General features: G+C 40.5%; 1 protein-coding gene across 1 annotated transcript in view; it reads right to left on the bottom strand.

The window, feature by feature from the left end:
• Positions 1-21,345, bottom strand: part of LOC122805290 (phospholipase A and acyltransferase 3-like) — a 147,869-nt gene extending 126,524 nt beyond the window's left edge. Inside the window, exon 1 of the mRNA XM_044075378.1 lies at positions 21,280-21,345. Within this exon, the coding sequence (XP_043931313.1) occupies positions 21,280-21,294 (15 nt within the window). The 5' untranslated portion in view covers positions 21,295-21,345. The remainder of the gene's footprint in view (positions 1-21,279) is intronic.
• Between the last annotated feature and the right edge of the window lie 2,357 nt (positions 21,346-23,702).

The following is a 23,702-nucleotide window of genomic DNA, read 5'->3' as shown; positions in this document are numbered from 1 at the left end:
CATCGTGCAGGAAGGTTTGTCCCAAACAATAACTGGTGCCAGAATCATGAATTGAAACTAAACTCCAAAAAATACATTATCATTTCCTTTGGGAAGTCATCTACTCCAGGGAACTGCCAAACTGACAATGCCCCCTGAGAAATGACCCAGTTGTTTGGCATTTTGGGAACTTGTGTGTACAGTGACCTAATTTTTGACCAATGTGCTCAGTCATAAAGTCTTTCTGTAGCACACAACTTATAAACAAATTCATTGTGACTAGATCTACAGATGTTATTGTCCCTCTTTATAAAGCCCTCATTAGGTCAATCATTTTGTGCAATGCCCACTTTGCCACATATCTGTCCAGACCCATGCAACAGTTGGAATACCCACAGAGATACCTTAATAAAAGGATACAAGTCCTAAACAATAAGTCTTGCATGGACGATCTCAAAGATGTATCACCACGCTCAGTGTCCTAGGGCTAATATACAATTATCAGCCACGGCATAGGTAAGACCAATCAGAAAATGTTAATTCAAGCACCAAAAGGGAATTGGCTAAGCTTAAAATTTCCTCCAAGTGAACCTATATTGTGGTAGTAAATAGTTTTAAAAAAAATTGCCCTTTTTAGATCACTAAGTGCTCCTCTCACCCTCTGCCCCCCCCCCACACACACACACACACACACACACACACACACTCTTCAACAGCTTCTGGCATCTATGGCTTTATCTTCTTTGAAGTACATGCCAAAAACAAGAGGGCCCAGAACAGAGCCCTGGGGTACTTTGCTGGTGACCAGTCTCTAGATAGAGGCGGTTTTACTGATCTAGACTTCTTGGGCCCTGTTTGTGAGCCAGCCCACAATCCAGTGAGTTATGCAGGGACTTATGCCTATCTAAGAGATTTTGTTAACAATGCCTCAGTGGGGCTTTGTACTGAATGAATTGGCTAGGACTAGATAAGCTGTATACACTGTTTTACCTTTGTCCATTGCCTTGGTGACCATGTCAAAGAAATCTGCAATTTTAAATAGGCATGATATTCCCTTAAAGACAAATTGGAATGGGTTCAGTGTCTATAGATTGGCAATATCCTTGTTTATCATTTCCATGATAATTTGTTCCATGGCTTTGCATATTAGGCTTGTTAGACTGATGGGTCTGTAGTTTTCTGGGTCAGTTGATGGTCCACCCTTGTGGAGTGGAATGACTATTGCAGTCCTTCATTCACTTGTAACATAACCTGTTTCAAGGCTGTAGCTGATGAGTGGCTCAAGTGGTCCTGATAGATCATGTTTTAGACTGTTCAGGAGGCAACCAGGGATGTTATTGGGATGTATGGAGGTAATGTTCTTGGCTTTAGTGAGTGCTGTCAGAACCTGGTCCCTACTAATAGCTGGGAGAAGTATGTTGGAGGGGATTTAAACCTTTGGAGCTGGGCGGAGTGGGGGGGTGAAGTTTGAGCTGAATTTATCAGCTAATAGATTTGGTACACCACCCTGATCGGTGAAGGTGGTACCATTCACCGCCAGTTCAGCACACTGCTGTGTGTTACCTTTAAGGTACCAGCTGAAGAAGCTGAAGAAGGCCTTGTGATTGTCTTTAGCCTGCAAGACTATCCTGCACTCATGGTTGGCCTTGTTGGACTTAGACCTCTTAGTTTCCTGTTTAGTTGTACAAGAGAGTATTTATCTTTAAGGGAGTTGCTCTTCCTGATTTTGGCCATAAGTTTTCTTCTTTTACTATATACTAAGTAATTCCCACACCAGTGGGGGTATGTTTTAAATGTTTGTTTTGGGTTTACTTCAGGTATGTACTGAACCTTCTATGCAGCCATTAACATGTCTGTATAAGGATTCTGTGAATAATTCTGCACAAGTAGGTGTGGTCCAGGAGTAACGGAGAGCCTTGAATTTTTACAGACTATCACTTAATAGGATGTAACTTGCTTTAGAATACTTTCTGTTACTGGTTTAACTCGGTTTTCTGGGTTGATTTTTACTTCAAAGGAGACAGCTTTGTGATCCAACCTCACAAATGAGGACATGACACAGGGGGGAGGAACACTCTCCCATGTTGGTGACTACCAGATTCAGTATGTTTGGTCCTTTGGTGGAGGCATGCATATCTGTTCTAGGGTGTTTGTGTTAATAAAGTCCAGGAAGCATTGTTCCTGTGAGTCTGAGGCAGTATAAGTTTCCAAGTCTTCAGAAGGGTAGTTAAAGTCACCCATGAATAGGATGTTTGGTTGGATGGTGAGTGTCTGTAGTAGGTTTAGGTCAGAGTCATGATACTCTAGAGACATAGATGGTGACCTACAGCTAGCTATGATATGGTGAGGGACCATATCTATGATGACTTGCACATGGATGAGCTCCATGGTACCATCCTGGTTGACCAACATGGAGCTATGTTTGTTGCTAACACAGATTGAGATACCTCCATCTTTGGCCCCAATCTGTGCTGTTGTTGGTCTAAATGTGTGGAAGGTTATGTAGCCTTGCACTGATGGAGTACTTTCTATAGCTTTAAACCAAGTCTTGGTTATGGCACATATGTCTACATTCTTCAGAGTGTGGAGTTTTTTGTTTAGGCTCCTAGCATTGACAACAACAGCTTAAGGTTGCTCGAAGACTTTTTTCGCTATGTTGGTAGTTTTGTCTTTTTGGCATTGCCCAAAAAAGGCAATAACAAGGTGGATAAAGTTTTATCCAACATCCAAAAGCCTAGTTGGTTCAGATGCAGTCCATCCTTAGCAAATGAATGTTTCTTAAACTCTACCCTCCTGGCATGGTGACATTATACTGTGAGACTAGGCAGACAGTGAGGCATGACTTTGAAGACATGTGCACCCTGGAACCTAAGGCATCACTGCCTCCTTGGTCATCCTTCACACCATCCCTGCAATCATTCCCTGGCCTTCACCTGAGCTTAATGAGCAATTGGCCTACCCACTACTGCCTCCCACCCCCACCCCATGATAGGCATACTCACAGTCATGTATTATGAACTTGAAAACATATTATAAAAACAAACTACAATGTATTGCTTTTCCACATCAGTAAGTTAAAGTCTTTTTCTCTTTTCTAAGTTTCTCACATTGTAGTTTAAGTTTGAACCTGTTGCTCCTCACTACTACTCTGTCTTGAAAACAATTTAATTCTGTTGTAGTCTCCTTGCATTTTGTTAGAGATGAAACTATTATAATCTGTATTTGGCTTGATGAATTCTATTTCTTGCTATGACTGTACCTTATTGTACTGTTTTGAAATGCTTATTATATGTGTTCTGCTGTATTGCTTTGTACCAACATTTGTATTCTACTAAATTACTTATATCTTGCCAGCTAGCACTTATTGGAAACCCTGTCATCCTGCACTGCTGTTCAGTTTTGTTGACTGTATTTCTTGTTGTTGTACTAACTGAACTACACTAATCAAAATGCTGAGACCACCTTAAACTTCCATCTTGTTATCATATTTTATCAGCTGTTGGCTACCCAGTCATGATTACTACTTGTTGTATGACTTAAAAATAACTGGGTTAAACTTAGTGGCATTTTTTACTTTAAAAGAAAGCTATACTAAAAAAAAATAGACTCCGACAGCAGATAAACATACAGCCTGTGCATTTTGACAACTTTCCTCCCAACAATGTGGTTAAAAATGTTTGTATTTTATTATACCTCTTATTCTGCAGTTCATTTGATGGTTACCAGCCCCTACCATTGTACTAAATGAATTGCATTAAGTACTCTGACTAAAAACACTATTCCTAAGTCATTCTACAGCATTCATCAGCTAAATGTACTGTTGTCTGGGGTTGTTCTGTTAGATACCCATACCTGTCAACAACTTAATGCAAGAATTCTAGACAAAGCCATAATAATTCAAGAAAGACAGGCCCAAAATCAGAGACTAATTTTAAATATTGTACTTATAAACTTAGAAAGTTGCCAGAATAACAGGTTTTGCATTAGCCCTCATTTTCTGAAGGATGTGAAGTCTGAAACTCACATCTGTCATTGTTTAGTGACTACAGTCCATAAATGATTTGACAGAAAACCCCAGTTTTTACCAGGAACAGATGACAAATATGTGGCAAATGTCTGGGTGTTCTACAAAATTCTGGACAGTAGAAGAGTATGTGGATACCCACTTGTGATCATACCTGCATAGATGCTACAAATCATTGTTATCTATAACAATGCTGTAACTACTGCTCTACCTGGGAATGCTCCTGTTACACTATACCCAGGAATGCACCTATTATACTGCACCTGGGAATGCTCCTGTTACACTATACCCAGGAATGCACCTATTATACTGCACCTGGGAATGCTCCTTTTGTACATTACTGGAGAATGCTGCTTTTTGTATTGTACCTGGGAATGCTCCTGTTACACTATACCCAGGAATGCACCTATTATACTGCACCTGGGAATGCTCCTTTTGTTCTGTACATGAGAATGCTCCTTTTTGTACTGTACCTGGGAATGCTCCTTTTGTACAGTACCTGAGAATGCTCCTTTTTGTATTGTACCTGGGAATGCTCCTGCCATACTCTACCTGGGAATGCTTCTGCTATACTCTAACTGGGAGTGTTCCATTTATACTGTACCCTGGGAATGCACCTTTTATACTGTACCTGGGAATGCTCCTTTTGTACTGTACATGAGAATGCTCCTTTTTGTACTGTACCTGGGAATGCTCCTTTTGTACAGTACCTGAGAATGCTCCTTTTTGTATTGTACCTGGGAATGCTCCTGCTATAATCTACCTGGGAATGCTACTGCTATACTCTAACTGGGAGTGTTCCATTTATACTGTACCTGGGAAATGCACCTTTTATACTGTACCTGGAATGCTCCTTTTGTTCTGTACATGAGAATGCTCCTTTTTGTACAGTACCTGGGAATGCACCTTTTGTACAGTACCTGAGAATGCTCCTTTTTGTATTGTACCTGGGAATGCTCCTGCTATACTCTACCTGGGAATGCTTCTGCTATACTCTAACTGGGAGTGTTCCATTTATACTGTACCCTGGGAATGCACCTTTTATACTGTACCTGGGAATGCTCCTTTTGTACTGTACATGAGAATGCTCCTTTTTGTACAGTACCTGGGAATGCACCTTTTGTACAGTACCTGAGAATGCTCCTTTTTGTATTGTACCTGGGAATGCTCCTGCTATACTCTACCTGGGAATGCTTCTGCTATACTCTAACTGGGAGTGTTCCATTTATACTGTACCCTGGGAATGCACCTTTTATACTGTACCTGGGAATGCTCCTTTTGTACTGTACATGAGAATGCTCCTTTTTGTACTGTACCTGGGAATGCTCCTTTTGTACAGTACCTGAGAATGCTCCTTTTTGTATTGTACCTGGGAATGCTCCTGCTATAATCGACCTGGGAATGCTACTGCTATACTCTAACTGGGAGTGTTCCATTTATACTGTACCTGGGAATGCACCTTTTATACTGTACCTGGGAATGCTCCTTTTGTACTGTACATGAGAATGCTCCTTTTTGTACAGTACCTGGGAATGCACCTTTTGTACAGTACCTGAGAATGCTCCTTTTTGTATTGTACCTGGGAATGCTCCTGCTATACTCTACCTGGGAATGCTTCTGCTATACTCTAACTGGGAGTGTTCCATTTATACTGTACCTGGGAATGCACCTTTTATACTGTACCTGGGAATGCTCCTTTTGTACAGTACTGGAGAATGCTCCTTTTTGTATTGTACCTGGGAATGCTCCTGTTACACTATACCCAGGAATGCACCTATTATACTGCACCTGGGAATGCTCCTTTTGTACAGTACTGGAGAATGCTCCTTTTTGTATTGTACCTGGGAATGCTCCTGCCATACTCTACCTGGGAATGCTTCTGCTATACTCTAACTGGGAGTGTTCCATTTATACTGTACCCTGGGAATGCACCTTTTATACTGTACCTGGGAATGCTCCTTTTGTACTGTACATGAGAATGCTCCTTTTTGTACTGTACCTGGGAATGCTCCTTTTGTACAGTACCTGAGAATGCTCCTTTTTGTATTGTACCTGGGAATGCTCCTGCTATAATCTACCTGGGAATGCTACTGCTATACTCTAACTGGGAGTGTTCCATTTATACTGTACCTGGGAAATGCACCTTTTATACTGTACCTGGGAATGCTCCTTTTGTTCTGTACATGAGAATGCTCCTTTTTGTACAGTACCTGGGAATGCACCTTTTGTACAGTACCTGAGAATGCTCCTTTTTGTATTGTACCTGGGAATGCTCCTGCTATACTCTACCTGGGAATGCTCCTGCTATACTCTAACTGGGAGTGTTCCATTTATACTGTACCCTGGGAATGCACCTTTTATACTGTACCTGGGAATGCTCCTTTTGTACTGTACATGAGAATGCTCCTTTTTGTACAGTACCTGGGAATGCACCTTTTGTACAGTACCTGAGAATGCTCCTTTTTGTATTGTACCTGGGAATGCTCCTGCTATACTCTACCTGGGAATGCTTCTGCTATACTTTAACTGGGAGTGTTCCATTTATACTGTACCCTGGGAATGCACCTTTTATACTGTACCTGGGAATGCTCCTTTTGTACTGTACATGAGAATGCTCCTTTTTGTACTGTACCTGGGAATGCTCCTTTTGTACAGTACCTGAGAATGCTCCTTTTTGTATTGTACCTGGGAATGCTCCTGCTATAATCTACCTGGGAATGCTACTGCTATACTCTAACTGGGAGTGTTCCATTTATACTGTACCCTGGGAATGCACCTTTTATACTGTACCTGGGAATGCTCCTTTTGTTCTGTACATGAGAATGCTCCTTTTTGTACAGTACCTGGGAATGCACCTTTTGTACAGTACCTGAGAATGCTCCTTTTTGTATTGTACCTGGGAATGCTTCTGCTATACTCTAACTGGGAGTGTTCCATTTATACTGTACCCTGGGAATGCACCTTTTATACTGTACCTGGGAATGCTCCTTTTGTACTGTACATGAGAATGCTCCTTTTTGTACAGTACCTGGGAATGCACCTTTTGTACAGTACCTGAGAATGCTCCTTTTTGTATTGTACCTGGGAATGCTCCTGCTATACTCTACCTGGGAATGCTTCTGCTATACTCTAACTGGGAGTGTTCCATTTATACTGTACCTGGGAATGCACCTTTTATACTGTACCTGGGAATGCTCCTTTTGTACTGTACATGAGAATGCTCCTTTTTGTACAGTACCTGGGAATGCACCTTTTGTACAGTACCTGAGAATGCTCCTTTTTGTATTGTACCTGGGAATGCTCCTGCTATACTCTACCTGGGAATGCTTCTGCTATACTCTAACTGGGAGTGTTCCATTTATACTGTACCTGGGAATGCACCTTTTATACTGTACCTGGGAATGCTCCTTTTGTACAGTACCTGAGAATGCTTCTTTTTGTATTGTACCTGGGAATGCTCCTGCTATAGTCTACCTGGGAATGCTCCTGTCATACTCTACCTGGGAATGTTCCTGTTATACTCTACCTGGGACAGCTCCTACTATACTCTTCCTGGGAGTGCTCCTTTTATACTGTACCTGGGAATGCACTTGTTATACTCTACCTGGGAATGTTCCTCTTATATGCTACATGGGAATGTTCCTGCTATACTCTACCTGGGAACTGTAGCTGGGAGTGCACCTTTTGCACTGTACCTAGGACTACTCCTGTTGTACTCAAGAATGTAGGTTTTATATTCTAACTGGGAATGCACCTCTTGTATTTTAACTGGGAATACTCCTGCTATACTCTACCTGGGAATTTAGGTTTTATACTGTAGCTGGGAGTGCTCCTTTTATACTGCACCTGTGAGTGCATCTTTTGTACCCGTACCTCAGACTGTTACTGTTATACTTTACCTGGGAATGATCCTGTTATATTGTACCTGGGAATATATCTGTTATACTGTACGTGGGAATGATCCTTTAATCCTGTACTTGGAAATGCTGCCTTTATACTGTTGCACTAAGTATATATCTACAAAAATATCACTGGTGCTGAAGAGGTTATTGATTCCATTCACTTTTCTGCTGTTTGATTAACTTGTCAAGATTGGAAGCTGTCACTGTCTTGTTCTGGTTGAGTACGCCTTAAACCCTTTTTATATTCTTTTAACATCTTCCTAATCCTATCTAAACCTCTATATAACTTAATCACATCTCACCATAAATGACGTTCTCTCTTTACTATTCTCAGTCAAATACAATTCTGTGTGATTGTTTAATCTCCCTTAAATCACAAAGATTGCTTTCAAGTCCAATGTATGCAGAACACATACTTGTTAAATACTTCTCCTGGGGAAATTAACTTAAATATTTCTTTTGGTGAACTTACATGGCTGGTTACCTGCTCTGTTTGTAGCTCTGGCTTGAACCTGACAAAGGTCCACAGACATCAGTGCTGTACCCTGGTTAACAATAAATAAACAAGCAAACAAGTACTGCAGTTGATAAATTTAGCTTTCCCTAGTTTTAGAAATTCTGGCTGTTAAAAACGTAACAAGTATAACGGTCATACAATAATAGGTAAATTCTACCATTTCCTTTTAAAACCATAACTTATAACATTTGTACTATGGACACTGATTTGGGTGGTAAAATTTAGTGCACACACTTCCCATAATTTGGTAAAATCATGCCTTAGATATTACTATAGGTGTTGGACTTCATGTGTTTCTCATTTTTTGGCAACATAAACCCCCTCATGCTACAATTGTATCTGTCCTGCTGTTTTGTATGGTCTCTCTTATACAGCAATCCATGCCAGCCTCATTAACTACCTTTTTATTTCTCTTTTTTTTGCCCACACTGGTCAGGATTACATTCCACCCGTACCTACTTCTTTGGCCAGCACTTGCCAAGTTCAGACAGTGTAACAGCGGTCTCATGCTTAGTGATAATCCACTACTGTTCTCCAACAATGACACAATCTGTGAAAGATTTAAGTACTTATTTAAACAGAAGGCTGACCTCTCACCACAGTCGTTATGTGGTAAGCAACTCACTCACACTGCAAAGCACATCAGCACCACCTCCAAGTTCTGCTGAGGTGGTTAAGATATCTGTACTAAGCCTCTGAGACAACATATTATAAGCACTCACCATCTAGATCATACTACAACATATAAACTTACACTGTTCACTCCTGTATCCAGTACATACCTCCTCCAGGCATTACCAGGGATGTGAACCTAAACCCTTAAGGTCCACAATGTCCACATCTGCCCAAATGAATGTTTTGGTCATAGGTGACTCCATAACTAGACACACCAACTCCAACATTACCAAACTGAACAACAACAACAACCACCATAGGGTGACTAAGTTCTTTCTAGAGCCATGACCTGTGATGTAATGAGAGCCATAAGGTTCCTCAAGCCTGGTAAATATGTACACATCCTGGTGGTAGCTCATGCAGAGGTGAACAATCTTAGGCCGTATACCCAGCATGATAAGGTGAATGACATTATGGAGCAGGGTCTACATCATACCATCGAACAACAAAATGTCGACTTACCTTTCACTAGCATGAAAATATCGAAGCTGCACTTCATTGAAACTGCAAGGGAAAGAAATTGGTAGGCCAGCAACGAACACGACATAAAAATAAACACTTTTAAGTGGGGGGCTTTGTCCCCAACACCCCACCACATGGGGGCTATGCAACCCGTAACCCCCAACTACATATTCTAACTCCGAGATCGCACTACAGTTGGGGAAAGGACAGATGTAACAGTGGCAGTAGATGAAGTGCAACTTTGACATTTCAGTGTTGATGAAAGGTAAGTCAACATTTTTATTATTTGATTTTATGATATAGACCCATGGAGTATGCTATCAATGCATCCAAAACTAGAGACACTACTCTTGGTATGTAGCCTGCCATCATCAAGAATGATGCCTTTGGAACTGGCTAAGCAGTTGGTGGAATTCTAGGGGGAATCCAGCGTGTACCAGGGACAGCTTGCATCTCTATCATGGCTTTTACATACAAGCTAAAGCTTTTGCTGCTCTGTAGTGCCTTTTTAGGCACAGTCCGTCTCCTAGACATTTCAGCATAGTAAGTTCTAATTCTGACTATGCCAAGGTGTCTTTACTCAGTACATTGACTAGGAATATGTAGCAGCATGTCAGTGACTTCCTCTGCGATAGATAGTTTGCAGATGACTAGTGTGTTTGTGTGTGTGTGTGTGTGTGTATGTGTGTGTGTGTGTGTGTGTGTGTGTGTGTGTGTGTGTGTGTGTGTGTGTGTGTGTGTGTGTGTGTGTGTGTGTGCATGCGCACACTCTTGTGTGTACATGTATGCCATGTGTTAGTATTTTGTGCATGTGAGGATGGTGTTGGTGTATCAGTGTCAATGTACTGGCTGAAAGTGCATGTAGGTATGCAGGGAGACTGTAAATGTGATGGTATGTGTTATAGGGATGATGGTGTTTTATAAGTGTGCATGGGAACAGAGGACTGTGGTTATGATAGTGTGTGTTTCATTGGAAAAGTGTTTGAGTGTGTGTCTGTGTATATATACACACATGTACATATGTTTGTGTGCAGTCAGGAGACTGTGGGTATTACAGTGTGTGCCCGAGTAGGGCAACTATGTTACAAAAGAGAGACACAGTGAATGAGTGAGTGAGCGAGTGTGTGTGTGTGTGTGTGTGTGTGTGTGTGTGTGTGTGTGTGTGTGTGTGTGTGTGTGTGTGTGTGTATACACATTTTTGTGTGCAGTCAGGAAACTGTAGTTATTACAATGTGTGCCTGAGTGGGGCAGCTGTGTTACAAAAGAGTGTGCGTGTGTGTGTGTGTGTGTGTGTGTGTGTGTGTGTGTGTGTGTGTGTGTGTGTGTGTGTGTGTGTGTGTGTTTCTGGTCTGAGTGATGTGGTTATGACGGTCCATGTGTCATTATGGGAATAATTTTGTGACATTGAAAATTTCACATGGAATAAGACAAAGGAGTCAGACATGGCTGTTGTGTGAGATGAGTATGTATGCGATTCTGTGTTCAGAGTGGGACATATTCAAAGATAAGTACAATCTTAGAGTTGATAATACAAGTTTTTTGGGGGATAACTCTCCAGGTTAGAAAAGCATGTAGTGTGTCTCCCTTTGTTTTAGATTGTGTAAATGTGTAAGCAAAACTCAGCATGATGTGTGGGTTGGCATTTGTGTACAGCTGCATTTGTGCATACCCAAGTGTGCTCAATGTATTGAAATCTCACTGTGTGCATTAGTCACGGATGAGCCAAGTCAATGCATTTTTGGACTAGCTGGTCCTTGATTAGTCTGACACTGAGATTTGGTCACAATCCCATTTAATGTACTTAAATTAAAACCAAAGTTAGAAGGCACAAATTATGTGATAATAAACAATATAAACAGAAAACTGAAATTTTGCTTAGATCCTCATGACCCAAACAGAACTAAATGAGAATTGAAATTCACTACATGAGAGAAATAATGTCAGAATTTGCAAATGTTAAATACTTCAGTAAATCAGAAGCAAACTCAGATTTCAGCAGCTGAAATTAGATGATGTCCATTCAAAACAATGTACTTTTAACATAACCTATCCTATCTTATCTTATCCTATCCTAAGCTGTTAGTAATTGGTTGTTTGGGACCATTCCTAGCTCTTTTGTAGTTCACTGCTTAAAATCCGCCTTTGCACGGTCATGCGCAAGGTTAAACTTTTTCTGGCTCCGCCAAGTCTGCTCTTCAATTTTTCCCTTAGAACTGTTCTACTTGCAATCTAAACAGCCTATACTCTATTTGAAAAGCTCAGCGCTTGCTCCTAAAGCATTTTGTATACAGGTAATGCACTCTTAAACAAACGAAAAGTACTTCATTCACCTAAATTCTGTTGAGTACCCATTTCCCTATAGGTCCTTTCTGACTCAGTTACACAGCAATCTTTTTCACTATTTCTAGCATGTCGAAGGGTCAGTTGCTAGCGTCCTCTCCTGTTCAGCTGGTGAATCTGGGAATCTTGAGGCAATGTTACAATTGCCTCATGTACACAGACAACCCTCTCCTCCTCCCAACAAATACAAATATATGCGAGAGATGCAACTATATAGCCAAACTGGAGGCTGAGCTCTCTCAATTCAGTACTGGCAAGACCAGTCAGGAGGAGAAGGTAACCATGCACACCACAAACCCAGTCTCACATAGAACTATCACAACTGCAAACCAAACACATAAACACACAAAAACATACTGGAGGCGCTGATTAAAAATCTACCAAAACAACAGAGGCCTCCAAAGCAGACACCCAAGCAACCACCACCTCAAGACATAGCAAATGCAACACATAGTTCACAAAGTCAGTGTGCTAAACAGACACAGCCCTTAAGGCCAAACAACATGCCAGACACACTTGTAATAGGTGACTCCATAGTCAGGCACACTGACGTCCCGCTCACCAGACTGAACAAGGAGAGGGTCACAGTAAGCTGCCTGTCGGGAGCTAGAATCCGCCACATAACACAAGCACTCAGGTCACTCCACAGCAAGTACAAATATGACTCAGTCATTGTACATGCAGGTGTAAACGACCTGAGACGTACCTCCCTGGACTACATGAAAAGAGACATAGAGGATCTCTCTGATTATGTAGCCCAGGCCGGTATGACCCTGACCCTGAGCAGCATCTTACCCTCACCAAGAATGATGCCACAGTACAAAGACAAAATGATCAGTTTTAACAATTGGCTTAATTACTGGTGTCATTCTAAGGGGATCCAGTGTCTGTCTGCTTGGGATGACATGCTTGACAAGCCACGCTGCTTCGCAAGGGATGGTTTGCACCTGTCACCCCTGGGCTTCCGGATATTGGCCAAGGCTCTTGCCACCCCCATAGTGCCTTTTTTAGGCAAGGCTCAAATGACAAACCTACCTCCCTAGAAAACACAAGTGGAAAAAAAACTAAGGGTAATGCTGCTCAATGCCAGAAGTCTAAACCTCAAGATGCACGTCCTCGAAGCCCTTCTCAGTATGGAGAACATCGATGTCTGTGCAGTGACTGAAACCTGGTTCAAGGCTCCTGAGAGCACCCCAGCACTATCAGGTTTTACCTCATATCATGCTTTCCGGCCCCAAAACTTGGACAGAACCACAAAAGGAGGGGGGTATCCATTTTCATCAAAGATACCCACACCTCCAGGTTAGTGGCAACGCACGAAGCATCGGAGACTATCCAGGTGCAACTAACCATAGGCAAAACTGCCTTACAGTTTGTAGCATGCTACAGACCACCCTCTCAAACTCAGGAACCCCACACAGCCTTCCTGAAGACACTGGAGAGTATGAATGTCTCTCCAAATACCATCATTTTGGGAGACTTCAACTACCCAAACATAGACTGGGAACATTACTCAAGCCCCAGCACTCTAGCCCAAAGGTTCTTAGAATTCATAAACTCAAATGCAATGGAACAACTAGTCACCATTCCCACAAGAGGAGACAATATACTAGACCTGATCATCACAAACATGGGGACAAAATGCTCCACACCGGAAGTACATCCCTCTTTGGTAAGATCAGACCATAAATTAATCTCACTGGAAATCCACATCCCGCCCCCACCCCCTGCAAAAAAGGCCACAGTGAAGAACTTCTCAAAAGCAAACTTCACACTTCTTAAGACTGAAGTGGTATCTTTCAAGGCCCCTGGGCCAGTGGAAACCACAACCCACACTGCTGAATCCCTTGTAAATGCCTTCTATGGGCACCTTCAAGAATGCATGGATCATGCAATCCCAAATAAAGCCAAGACCCATTCCCCCAAAGGCAGGCAACCGGTCTGGTGGACCCCAGCCATAAACAAACTTTACAACAGAAGGAGGAAGCTACTACATGACAGAGCAAAATCCCTAAAAGGAAAGGCATCTCTGATCAGTACTAGCAAAAAACTATGATCACTCATAAAATCATCCAAGGCCAACTTTGAGAGAAAAATCGCAAATGACACAAAAGACAATTACAAGGCCTTCTTTAGCTATGTTAGAAACCTGGGTGGAAACTCCCAGATATGCTCAGAGTTAGTCCAAAATGACACAAAATACACTGAACCCACTGACATTGCCAACATTCTGGCAGACAGGTTCAGTGCAAATTTCTCCTCCCCCTCCCCCTCAAAAGGAGAAATAACAATCCCAGCAGAGTGTAGCCTCCCTAACATCTCAGATGCTCAGGTGAGAGCCACCCTCTCTAAAGCTAAAAACACAGCATCAATGGGACCAGATGGTGTCCCGGGCTGTGTGCTACATGAACTCCAAGAGGAACTAAACCCACACATAAGGCTGCTGTTTAATCTTAGCCTTACCACAGGATACGTACCCAAAGAGTGGCGTACGGCAACAGTGGTCCCACTTCACAAAGGCGGTGCTTCTACGGACCCTGGAAACTACCGCCCCATAAGCCTGACGAGCCTGGTCTGCAAAGCTATGGAGAGGATCATTATGGAACTCATAAACAAAGACATTGGGGACCTACAGACATTGGATCCTACCCAATTTGGCTTTGTCAAGGGCAGATCCTGCCTTCTGAACTTGGTCGACTTTTTTGAAACTGTCACTAAGGCCATTGATGAGGGTAAGGCAGTTCACACAGCCTACCTTGACCTTGCAAAAGCCTTTGACACAATACCCCACTCTGGCATCATAGACAAACTCACCAGCTTAAATGTAAACCCATATGTCACAAGATGGGTTGCAAACTGGCTCAAGGACAGAACCCACAGGGTCAGAGTTGCTGGAGCTATGTCAGACTCTAAGCCAGTCACAAGCGGTGTCCCACAGGGCTCAGTCCTGGGACCCCTCTTGTTCGGCATTTATTTTTCCGAGGTACAGGCAAACATAGGAGGATTGTGGCTGACAAAGTTCGCAGATGACTGCAAACTGGGCGCCATAATTAATACTCCAGCGGACACAAACATCCTTCAGAGAGGCCTCATAGAAACGGATAATTGGTGCCAGAGCCATGGACTTAAGCTAAACACCAAAAAATGTATAGTCATACCCTTTGGGAAAAACAAGGTACCGACAAATTACCACATAGGCGGTAATCCATTAAGTACGGAAGAGGTAATCAGGGACCTAAGGACCCAGGTTGACAGTAACCTCTCATTTGACACTCACATTGCCAAAGTGGTTAGGAAGACCTTCTATATTGCCCACCTTATCATGAAGGGTTTCACATCTAGATCAAGAGAGGTCATTGTGCCCTGTACTCTTCTCTTATCAGGCCAATGATTGAGTACAATGCCCCATTTGGGATGTATCTCACCCGACACCTGCAGCAGTTGGAAAGACCCCAAAAGTTCCTCACCAAGAGGATAAAGGGTCTCAAACATATGTCATATGCTGCCCGACTGAAAAATCTCCAGCTCTATTCAGTCGCATACCGCCTACTCAGAGGTGATCTGTGCCTGACGTACAAGGCCATGTCCAATCCTGAATTAATGGACATGCTCCACCTCAGAAAATCCAAATCCATCAGAGCCATGAGAACAAGTGACTTAAACCTCAACACAGAAATAAATAGAACGTGCTGGAGGGACAGATTCATAACCCAGAGGCTCCCTACACTCTGGAACAGAATCCCAGTCCATGTTAGGCAGAGCCCCTCACTGACTCTATTCAAGAGAAATCTCGACGAGTGGATGGGAGATCGTAGGTTTACCCCGGGGGTCATCTCTTTGTCACTACTAGACAGAGGCATAGTAAACTAAACCCTAAAAGGGCGTAGTATTCTCATCCTAAGGGGTGGTGTAAGCCACATACACTCTGGCTAGGCTTATAAATGCCCTAGGGCAGATAGCCTAGTACGAACCTATGAACCTATGAACCTATTGCTTCTGAGACTACTATTTTGCCAAATGAAACTTTACATTTGTGAAAAGAATGTCAAAATAGTAATTTAGAATCATCAGGATTTGAACAGCTGAAGTTAGATGATGCTCAGTAAAGACTATCGGTTCGTAATATATCAAATATTGCTCTGTGATACTTTCATGTTGGACTACTTCAACCCAGGAGTCTGGCACAAACCATTTGCGTGATGTTTGAACACAAAAGATTGAATCATAGCTCTCAACTGTCCAGATTTTTGCAGAATGTCCATATTTTTACTTCATATTTTTGGTCTGTTTCTAATAAAATTTAATCATTGAGGACTTGAAGTCACTAAATAATGCAGAAGTTTGAGTTTCAGACGTCATACTCTTCAGGAAATGCATGCTAATGCAAAACCTGTTATTTTATCAAATTTTTAGATTTATAACAGCAATTTTTAAAAATGTTCCCAATTTTCAGGCCTTTGTCCTCCCATTAATTTTTGCTTTGTCCAGATTTCTTGTGCCAACAGGTTGACAGGTATGGAGTCAAGTCAACACATCAATGAATGATACCATTGTCTGGGGAACTATCAAAGAAAATAATGTTAGGCACAGAAAAGTACTGGAAGCTACACAAAAAGCAAACATGAAGTTGAGAAAGGATAAATGTAAGCTGTGTATGGCAGAGCTGGCATATGTGAGTAACAATCAGCAGTGATGCCATCTGGCCTGATCCCAAGAAAATTTTGTGCAAAGACTATGACAAACAAGATATCCAGATCTTTACAAAAGCTATTAAGTACAAAGACATTACATTTAACTTCTTAGAAAAAAGACAGCTCCAGTTAAAAGAAAAATCATCTGAATGGAATCACAGCCATGATGCACCATGGCAGCATTTAAAGAACCTGTCCTGAAGTTTTATGATTCAGCAAGGCCCATTAAAATTTTCAACTGATGAATCCTAAAAAAGGGTCTTTGAGCAACTGTACTTCAGAAATATAAAAACAGCTAGCAAAAAGTGGTACATACGTCTCACCTTAGCTAGTATTCAGAAACCTGTATGAGACACTTCTAGAATGGAAAGGAACTGTTTAACATTACATATGCATTTTACAGAATACAGCACTCTGTGTCAAGATAAACTGTCGATATGTGAAGTGATAGACAGCATTGTATGGGAAGACTTAACATGATTGTGCATAAGAAACTCAGAATGGTGAGTAAACTGAAAAAAAAATGCTCTGAAGGCATTATGGATTTCTGGAAAGCCAGTGTGCACTCCATATACATTAAAGAATTGTGGATCAAAAAGCCTAATTTAATCATAAAAGAGGTGAAGAGATTCAACTGAATGCAGTTTCAATTACAGCAGCATTACCTGCTATATATGAAAGATGCAGCAAATTCAACATACGGAAGAATGAAATACAGACTGAAACAGGTGAAAGAAGCTCTTTCATGTGGTTGACCTGATGTTTATTAGAACTGCTTTTTAAGCTTTCAAGAGTACTTAAACTAGAGGGCAGAGACAAAATGATGAAAAAATCCACTAATGGTAGACTACATTACGGAGAAGGGAAGATAATTTATGGGGGGGGGGTGCAACAGAAGGGCCCATAAAGTGATGTACTACCCAACAATAACTCAAGACATTAAAAACGAAGTGCCAGTATCTCCAAAACATCATTTATAGCAGTCTGGTAATCCTATTAAGCCAGTAAAGCCTCATCTGTACAAAAAGTCACAAAGTCATTATCAGTAGGCGAGCCATAGCCCGCTCAACAAGGTCCTAGTGCCGTTCACCAATCTAGTGCCCCCTCAAGTTGAGGAGCAAAAAAAAAAAAAAAAGAGGCAGTTTCTCCATTCCTCTCAGCACTCCTAACCAATCCAGATCATGTATCTGTATGTCTCTCAACTCTTAGCTGAAGAGCAAAAATAAAAAAAAAATAAAAAAAATAAATAAAATAAAGGTTGTTCCTACATTTAAAACCTGTCTCAAGCTGATTGCTACATTTGTAGCAAGTGGCTTGTTGCAATTGATACTACATGAAGCGCTGAAGTTAGCACTTAAGTCTTGACAGCTTTTCTATGCATTTAGTGCATTTTTCTGTACCAGCAATTTGTAGTACCAGTAAAGAATAATGCTGGTACTGCACTACTGCTGATTGTGTCTCCAACAACTTGGCCCCAGGGTAGCTGCCCCCTTAGCCACAAGCTAGCTATGCTTGTTTTAAACTGTAACAATATATACTACCTTATGGTGACAGACAATCTCTCCCTGTATATGCAGAATGAATTCAGTAACAGCAGGAAATGGAATCATATGTATAAAGTCCATTTTCGCTAAGCATGGTGCACCATCAGAATATTTTATTGACAATGATCCACAACTAACAATGCCAGTTTTTGGAAATTTGTAAAGGAATACAATATTGTTCCCAAAACTGCGAGTTCACATTTTTCATGTTTTCAGTGGTATAGTGGAAAATATGTGGGTACTGTGAAAATGTTAATGTAACAGCCAAAGACTGTAAAGGTAGTTTTTACTAACTTATCTGTGATGGATGATCTTACAACAGAAGAATGTGAAATGGCAGGACAATTCAACAAAAGGTGAAAAGTGAAGCAAAAAGCTTTCTTTGACAAAGGGACATGCTATTTGCCAAAGCTGGACAAAAGTTTAGAACACTGACTCTGCAAAGAAGATTACTGTCAATGAGCAAAGACAGCCTGGGGTCTTATATAATACAAACATATATAATACAAACAAATACATATATATATATATATATATATAGAGAGAGAGAGAGAGACAGAGACAGAGAGAGAGAGAGAAATTGTAGGAATTTTCTGAAATGTACCAAAACAGATTGTCATGACCCCAGTCCAGGAAAAAAGAAAAGAAAAGAGAATACCAGTGCAAAACGTCTGTAAGAACATCTAGCGTTATCAATTGAGTATACTTATCGTAAGATAGAAATGTTTCAGTGCCACAGCTTGAAAAGAAGTTACAGCTGCTGATGTATGCATCTATATCTCCTCTCTTATGTAGAAACACACACACACACACACACACACACATGCACACACATATCTATCACATAGGTACGACTCTAATAGGTATTGGTTATGCCTGACTGCCTGTGAACAACAGGGAGGTAGTCTCATAGAAGAGGAAAGGATAACAAATACAAACAGCCACAGAGATCACAGTCAGCCTGGGGCTACCCCACTGGCACAGCTATAGGGTCCAGATCTCAGCCTAGCTGGCAAGCTAACCTCCAGTACACTCTCTGTCCAACCAGTGCTTTGTGTCCCTGCCCAGGTAGCTGACACACACCCACACTTTGAGATAAGTATTTATACAACTTCACAGACACTCTTGGGAAAGGCTAACACAGATTCTCTAGCTACTATACAGTAGTAATTCCTGCCACCACCAGCTAATAATTTTCAGCTACCCAAAGGATTACTGTGCAATATTATTATCCAATTGGTAATGTGACTATTCAGTCTAAGGCTTATTAGAGTGGCTTATTACAATAAACTCTATAAATATGCAATGTACTCTAGAGCCTACTTATCTCTACACAAACCAGCCACAGGTAAAGGTTTTAAAATATTTAATAATAAATAATCAAAAACACAAGGCAAAACTACTACCCCACAGAGATACCTAAGAGTTTAGAGATCACACAGAAACTTAAAACAATACAGTAGGACAGGTCTGATGTCAAAGAAAAACACTTAATCTAACTTTCTAATCTTTAGCTATTTTTAAGAGAGACATATAGAGCATAAGCAGTGCTGGGGTTGATGGTCCAAGACAAAATGCTCTCTCAACAATAGTTTTTAAACTCACTAACAAACAGCTCTGCTAAGGCCCTCCCAGATTACATCAGTTTGACACTTAGGTTTTCCCAGTATACACATTACATCATTTTGGCACTTAGTCTAGAGTTCCCAGGCCAACAAACTGCATTATTTAGCAATTTAACACAGAACATTTGAAATGGTTTACATTTTACAGTGATTTCTTTCATTTAAGAACACAAGCCTGTATTTTACATTTATATATACAAATGATAGAATTATGTATCAAATTCTATTTGAGTAGGCTTTTTCAAGTGATCCTTCCCATTCCCTGTCTTGAGAGCCCATTTGCATTGGCATTGCTACTCCTACTGTGGTGCTGCACTGACATATCATATGTTTGCAACCCCAGGCTCCATCTTAGCAACTTGACATTTTGCTGACTGGCTCTGTTCAGTTTCTGCAATGCCCACACTATAGCTCACCCACCCCATGGTTTGAAGCATCCACCTGCACAACAAATTCTTTGCTGTAATCTGGGACAAACTTTCTGTAGTACCCTGCTGTCCCTAAGAATGCTGCCATACCCACCTGATATTTGATCCTTTGTAGTCTGCCCAGCACCTCCCTGACATGCTTAAGGTGCTCTGGCCAGGAATGGCTGTAGATGGCAATATCATCTAGGTAGGCTGACTTCTCTCTAGCACTGGGAGTCAAGGGCACCTGTCAGGTACCCTCGGTAAGATCAATGGTTGTAAGATACTTAGCCCCACCCAGCTGCTCTAGGGCCTCATCTGTCCTAGGCATGGGGTAAGCATCTAAGTGACTATTTAATTTCCTGTACTCCACAGAGAACCTGGTGCTACCATCCTTCTTTGATACCAACACCACTGGTGAGGCCCAGGGACTGCTGGACTCTTGAATCACCCCTGGTTCCAACATCTCCTGTACCTCTTCCCTCAGAGTCTGTTCGACTCCCTCAGGAACCCTATAAGGGGCCTGCCTAATAAGCCTTTGGGGTCCTGTATCCACCTGGTGCTGCACTGGTCTTCTGAACTAAAGTTCACATTTTACAGTGTTTTCTTTCATTTAAGAACACAAGCCTGTATTTCACACACACATATGTATCAAATTCTATTTGACTAGGCTGGCAGCCTTCGCCCGTCTTTCCCCAATCTTCACACTGCCATATATAAATTGAGAAGTATCAGATGTTTAAAGTAGTAAAACCTTTCTAGTAATATTTGTGTGACCAGATTATTTCAGCTGTAAGCAGGCAGTGGGTGTAGCTATGTACCAGCTATACAGCTGCAGTCGCTGCACTAAAGTTAACAAAACAACCTCTTTCTAAATGATGTATCATATGCTAAACAAAGCTAGAATAGTAAAAGAAGAGTCACCCTGCCCTGCGGAAAAGTGTTACAAGTCACCCCGAAGAAAGAGTGTGCTAAAATACCAGGAAATAAAAAGAGTTTAAAACATTGCTAAGTAAACAGTGATTGGTCCAAAGATTTATACACAATTCACAGAAAGAAAGAAACATCTCATAACTCATTCTTAGGTTATAAAGTATTTAGAAAGAAACTTACTTTACAGAGAGGCATCCTTTCTGATGTAACCTTTGAGTCTGCTGGTTGTGAATGTGGATTCTAACTTTTATAGTTGTAATTGTACCACTCCTACTTTTGGTTTCTGTTTCCTCTTCACAGACTGACAGAAAAAGCATATTGTAATTCGAACATCTTAGTTCTGTTATTGCTGAATATTTCCAGACGGCCACATCTCCCCATCTGCACTCCGTCCTAAAAATAAATTTGGTTACTTTCATTGCCATTTTCTGTTTTTTGCGCACTTGCAGTCTGAAGAACATTTCCTTTTTAAATTCTGAATGTCAGGGAATGCAGACAGGAAAACCATGCAGCACATTTAAAAGAATAAACACTTGGTGATACTCTGCAGCGGTCTCCAACCTTTTTTGCACCAAGGACCGGTTTCATGTTAGACAATTTTCCACCGACCGGCCATCACATGCACATAATAAAGTGCATAATATTTATTTATTTATTTGGCATTTGTTTACCGAGGAGGCCCAACTGGACTAGAAGTCCATTTTCAACCGAAACCTGAGCAGAACAGCTCCAAGTGTAATAAAAAAGACAACTGGCAATAATTACTAAAAAACAGCATAACATTGATCTACTATGTTTGAGAGGTACGTAAATCTAATGGCAACCTCATTGACTTTCTAAGTTTATAACAGCAATATTTAAAATCTGTCCTTATTATTTGGCTCTGTCCAGCATACCTCTCAACAGTACAGATTTTTGCAGAATGTCCATATTTTTGCCTCATATTTTTGGTCTGTTTCTCAGGAAATTGTTTTCTAGCAAATCACTGGCAGATCATTAAGGGTTGAAATCAGAAAATACCCTTCAGAAAATACATGCTAATGCAAAACCTGTATTTCTATCTGAAAAAATTATTTTAATTTGCGTGCTCTGCTCCTATGCTGTGCTGGATCCAAAGTCTTCTTAAGACACACAGTCTTGCTGGCTGTTTACTGCTGAATGAGAGACACAGAGCTTTGCATGACTCCATCTGTAGTCTGTTTAAAGCACCAAGCCTTTCAAATTGCACACTGATAAAGAAATATATTTTGCAGCTATAAGCACAGTTACAGATAACTTATGTTATAACAAACGACATGTACTATTTCTGTCAGATTGTAGCATATATTTACAAAGTTTTCCTTCATTACAGATATGAATGATGACAAATACAAAATACCTCTCTCTGTTCTTCTCTCACATAACTGAATTACTACAATTGCTATACAGAGTGCTAGTCACACACATAGATGATGTTATTTCCTCTTGGTATCTTTTTTTGGCCTTCTGTGGGAAGTCACATAATGTCTGTTTTTAGACTTTTCTATTGTCCTTTTGTGATTTACGTGTAAGCACTTTTGCTGATGTGAGGATGCCATTAACAGAAATCTGAAAGGAAACATCTGTACAAGCTGTTCCTACTGGAAAAACATCACGTATTGCTGAATTTATAAAAAAGGATGTCTGTTAATAGATATTTCTTCTGCAAACATGAGAAAATCATGTAATGCTTGTTTTCCAATTCTGATGCTGTAAACAGAAGCCTGTCTGTTATACATATAGTATGAATGCACATTTTTAACTCTATACATATATTCAAGCAAACTTTTTCTTTCAGCATATTTACAACAGAATTAATTTCAGCCTTATATTCATAATATCTAACAATCCCCTCTGTTTTTAAACATACTCAAAACATTCTATATAGAAAACACATTAAGAAACAAAACCTTTAGTCTTCTTTTGATACAAGTCAAAATGCAATTTTACAATGATATTAAGTATTACTACCAAAACTGAATGCATCTAGCAACTTTTTCTTTTGCAGACCATTCTGTGAACATATTTCATCAATAATGAGCTGTGTCTGCTTTAATTTAACTTGATTAATTTATTCTTTTTCAATCACAGAATTTAATTTATAACTTAGAACTGTTTCATTAACTCTTTGCAACTGTTGAAATAGAATAGACTAATATCTATAAAAACAAGAACTATGTGCTACTGCAAGCATTTATACACTGCTGAAAATATACAGTTTCAATGTCATTTTAACCATAACATTGTGTTCATGTTTCTGAACTGTCCATACACTTTAGTTGACAGTGAAGTGTACTCTGAAGAATGCTATTTAAATATTAGTCCATTAGCTGTATGAGTACAATATTTTAATATAATTTTCCTCTAACTGGGATAAAACCAGTGATATTACAACTTGACAAATTACTTTTGAACTTATTACAATGTATCCTGTACAGTATGTATTTACACAGACTGTTTGCTAATCATGCATTTCAATCTAGTAGATACCCTGGACCCATTTTTTAAACATGTTTTTTTTACACATATTCATTACTAGACATTAATTTAATTTGTACTGAATTCTTCTGCATTTGTACATACAA

This window comes from Protopterus annectens, chromosome 6.part1 (genome assembly GCF_019279795.1).
Source record: "Protopterus annectens isolate FY-2018-M chromosome 6.part1, PAN1.0, whole genome shotgun sequence".
NCBI classification, from domain to species: domain Eukaryota; kingdom Metazoa; phylum Chordata; order Ceratodontiformes; family Protopteridae; genus Protopterus; species Protopterus annectens.
Note: the sequence above shows the minus strand (reverse complement) of the source record. Positions and strands in the feature narration are given on the sequence as shown.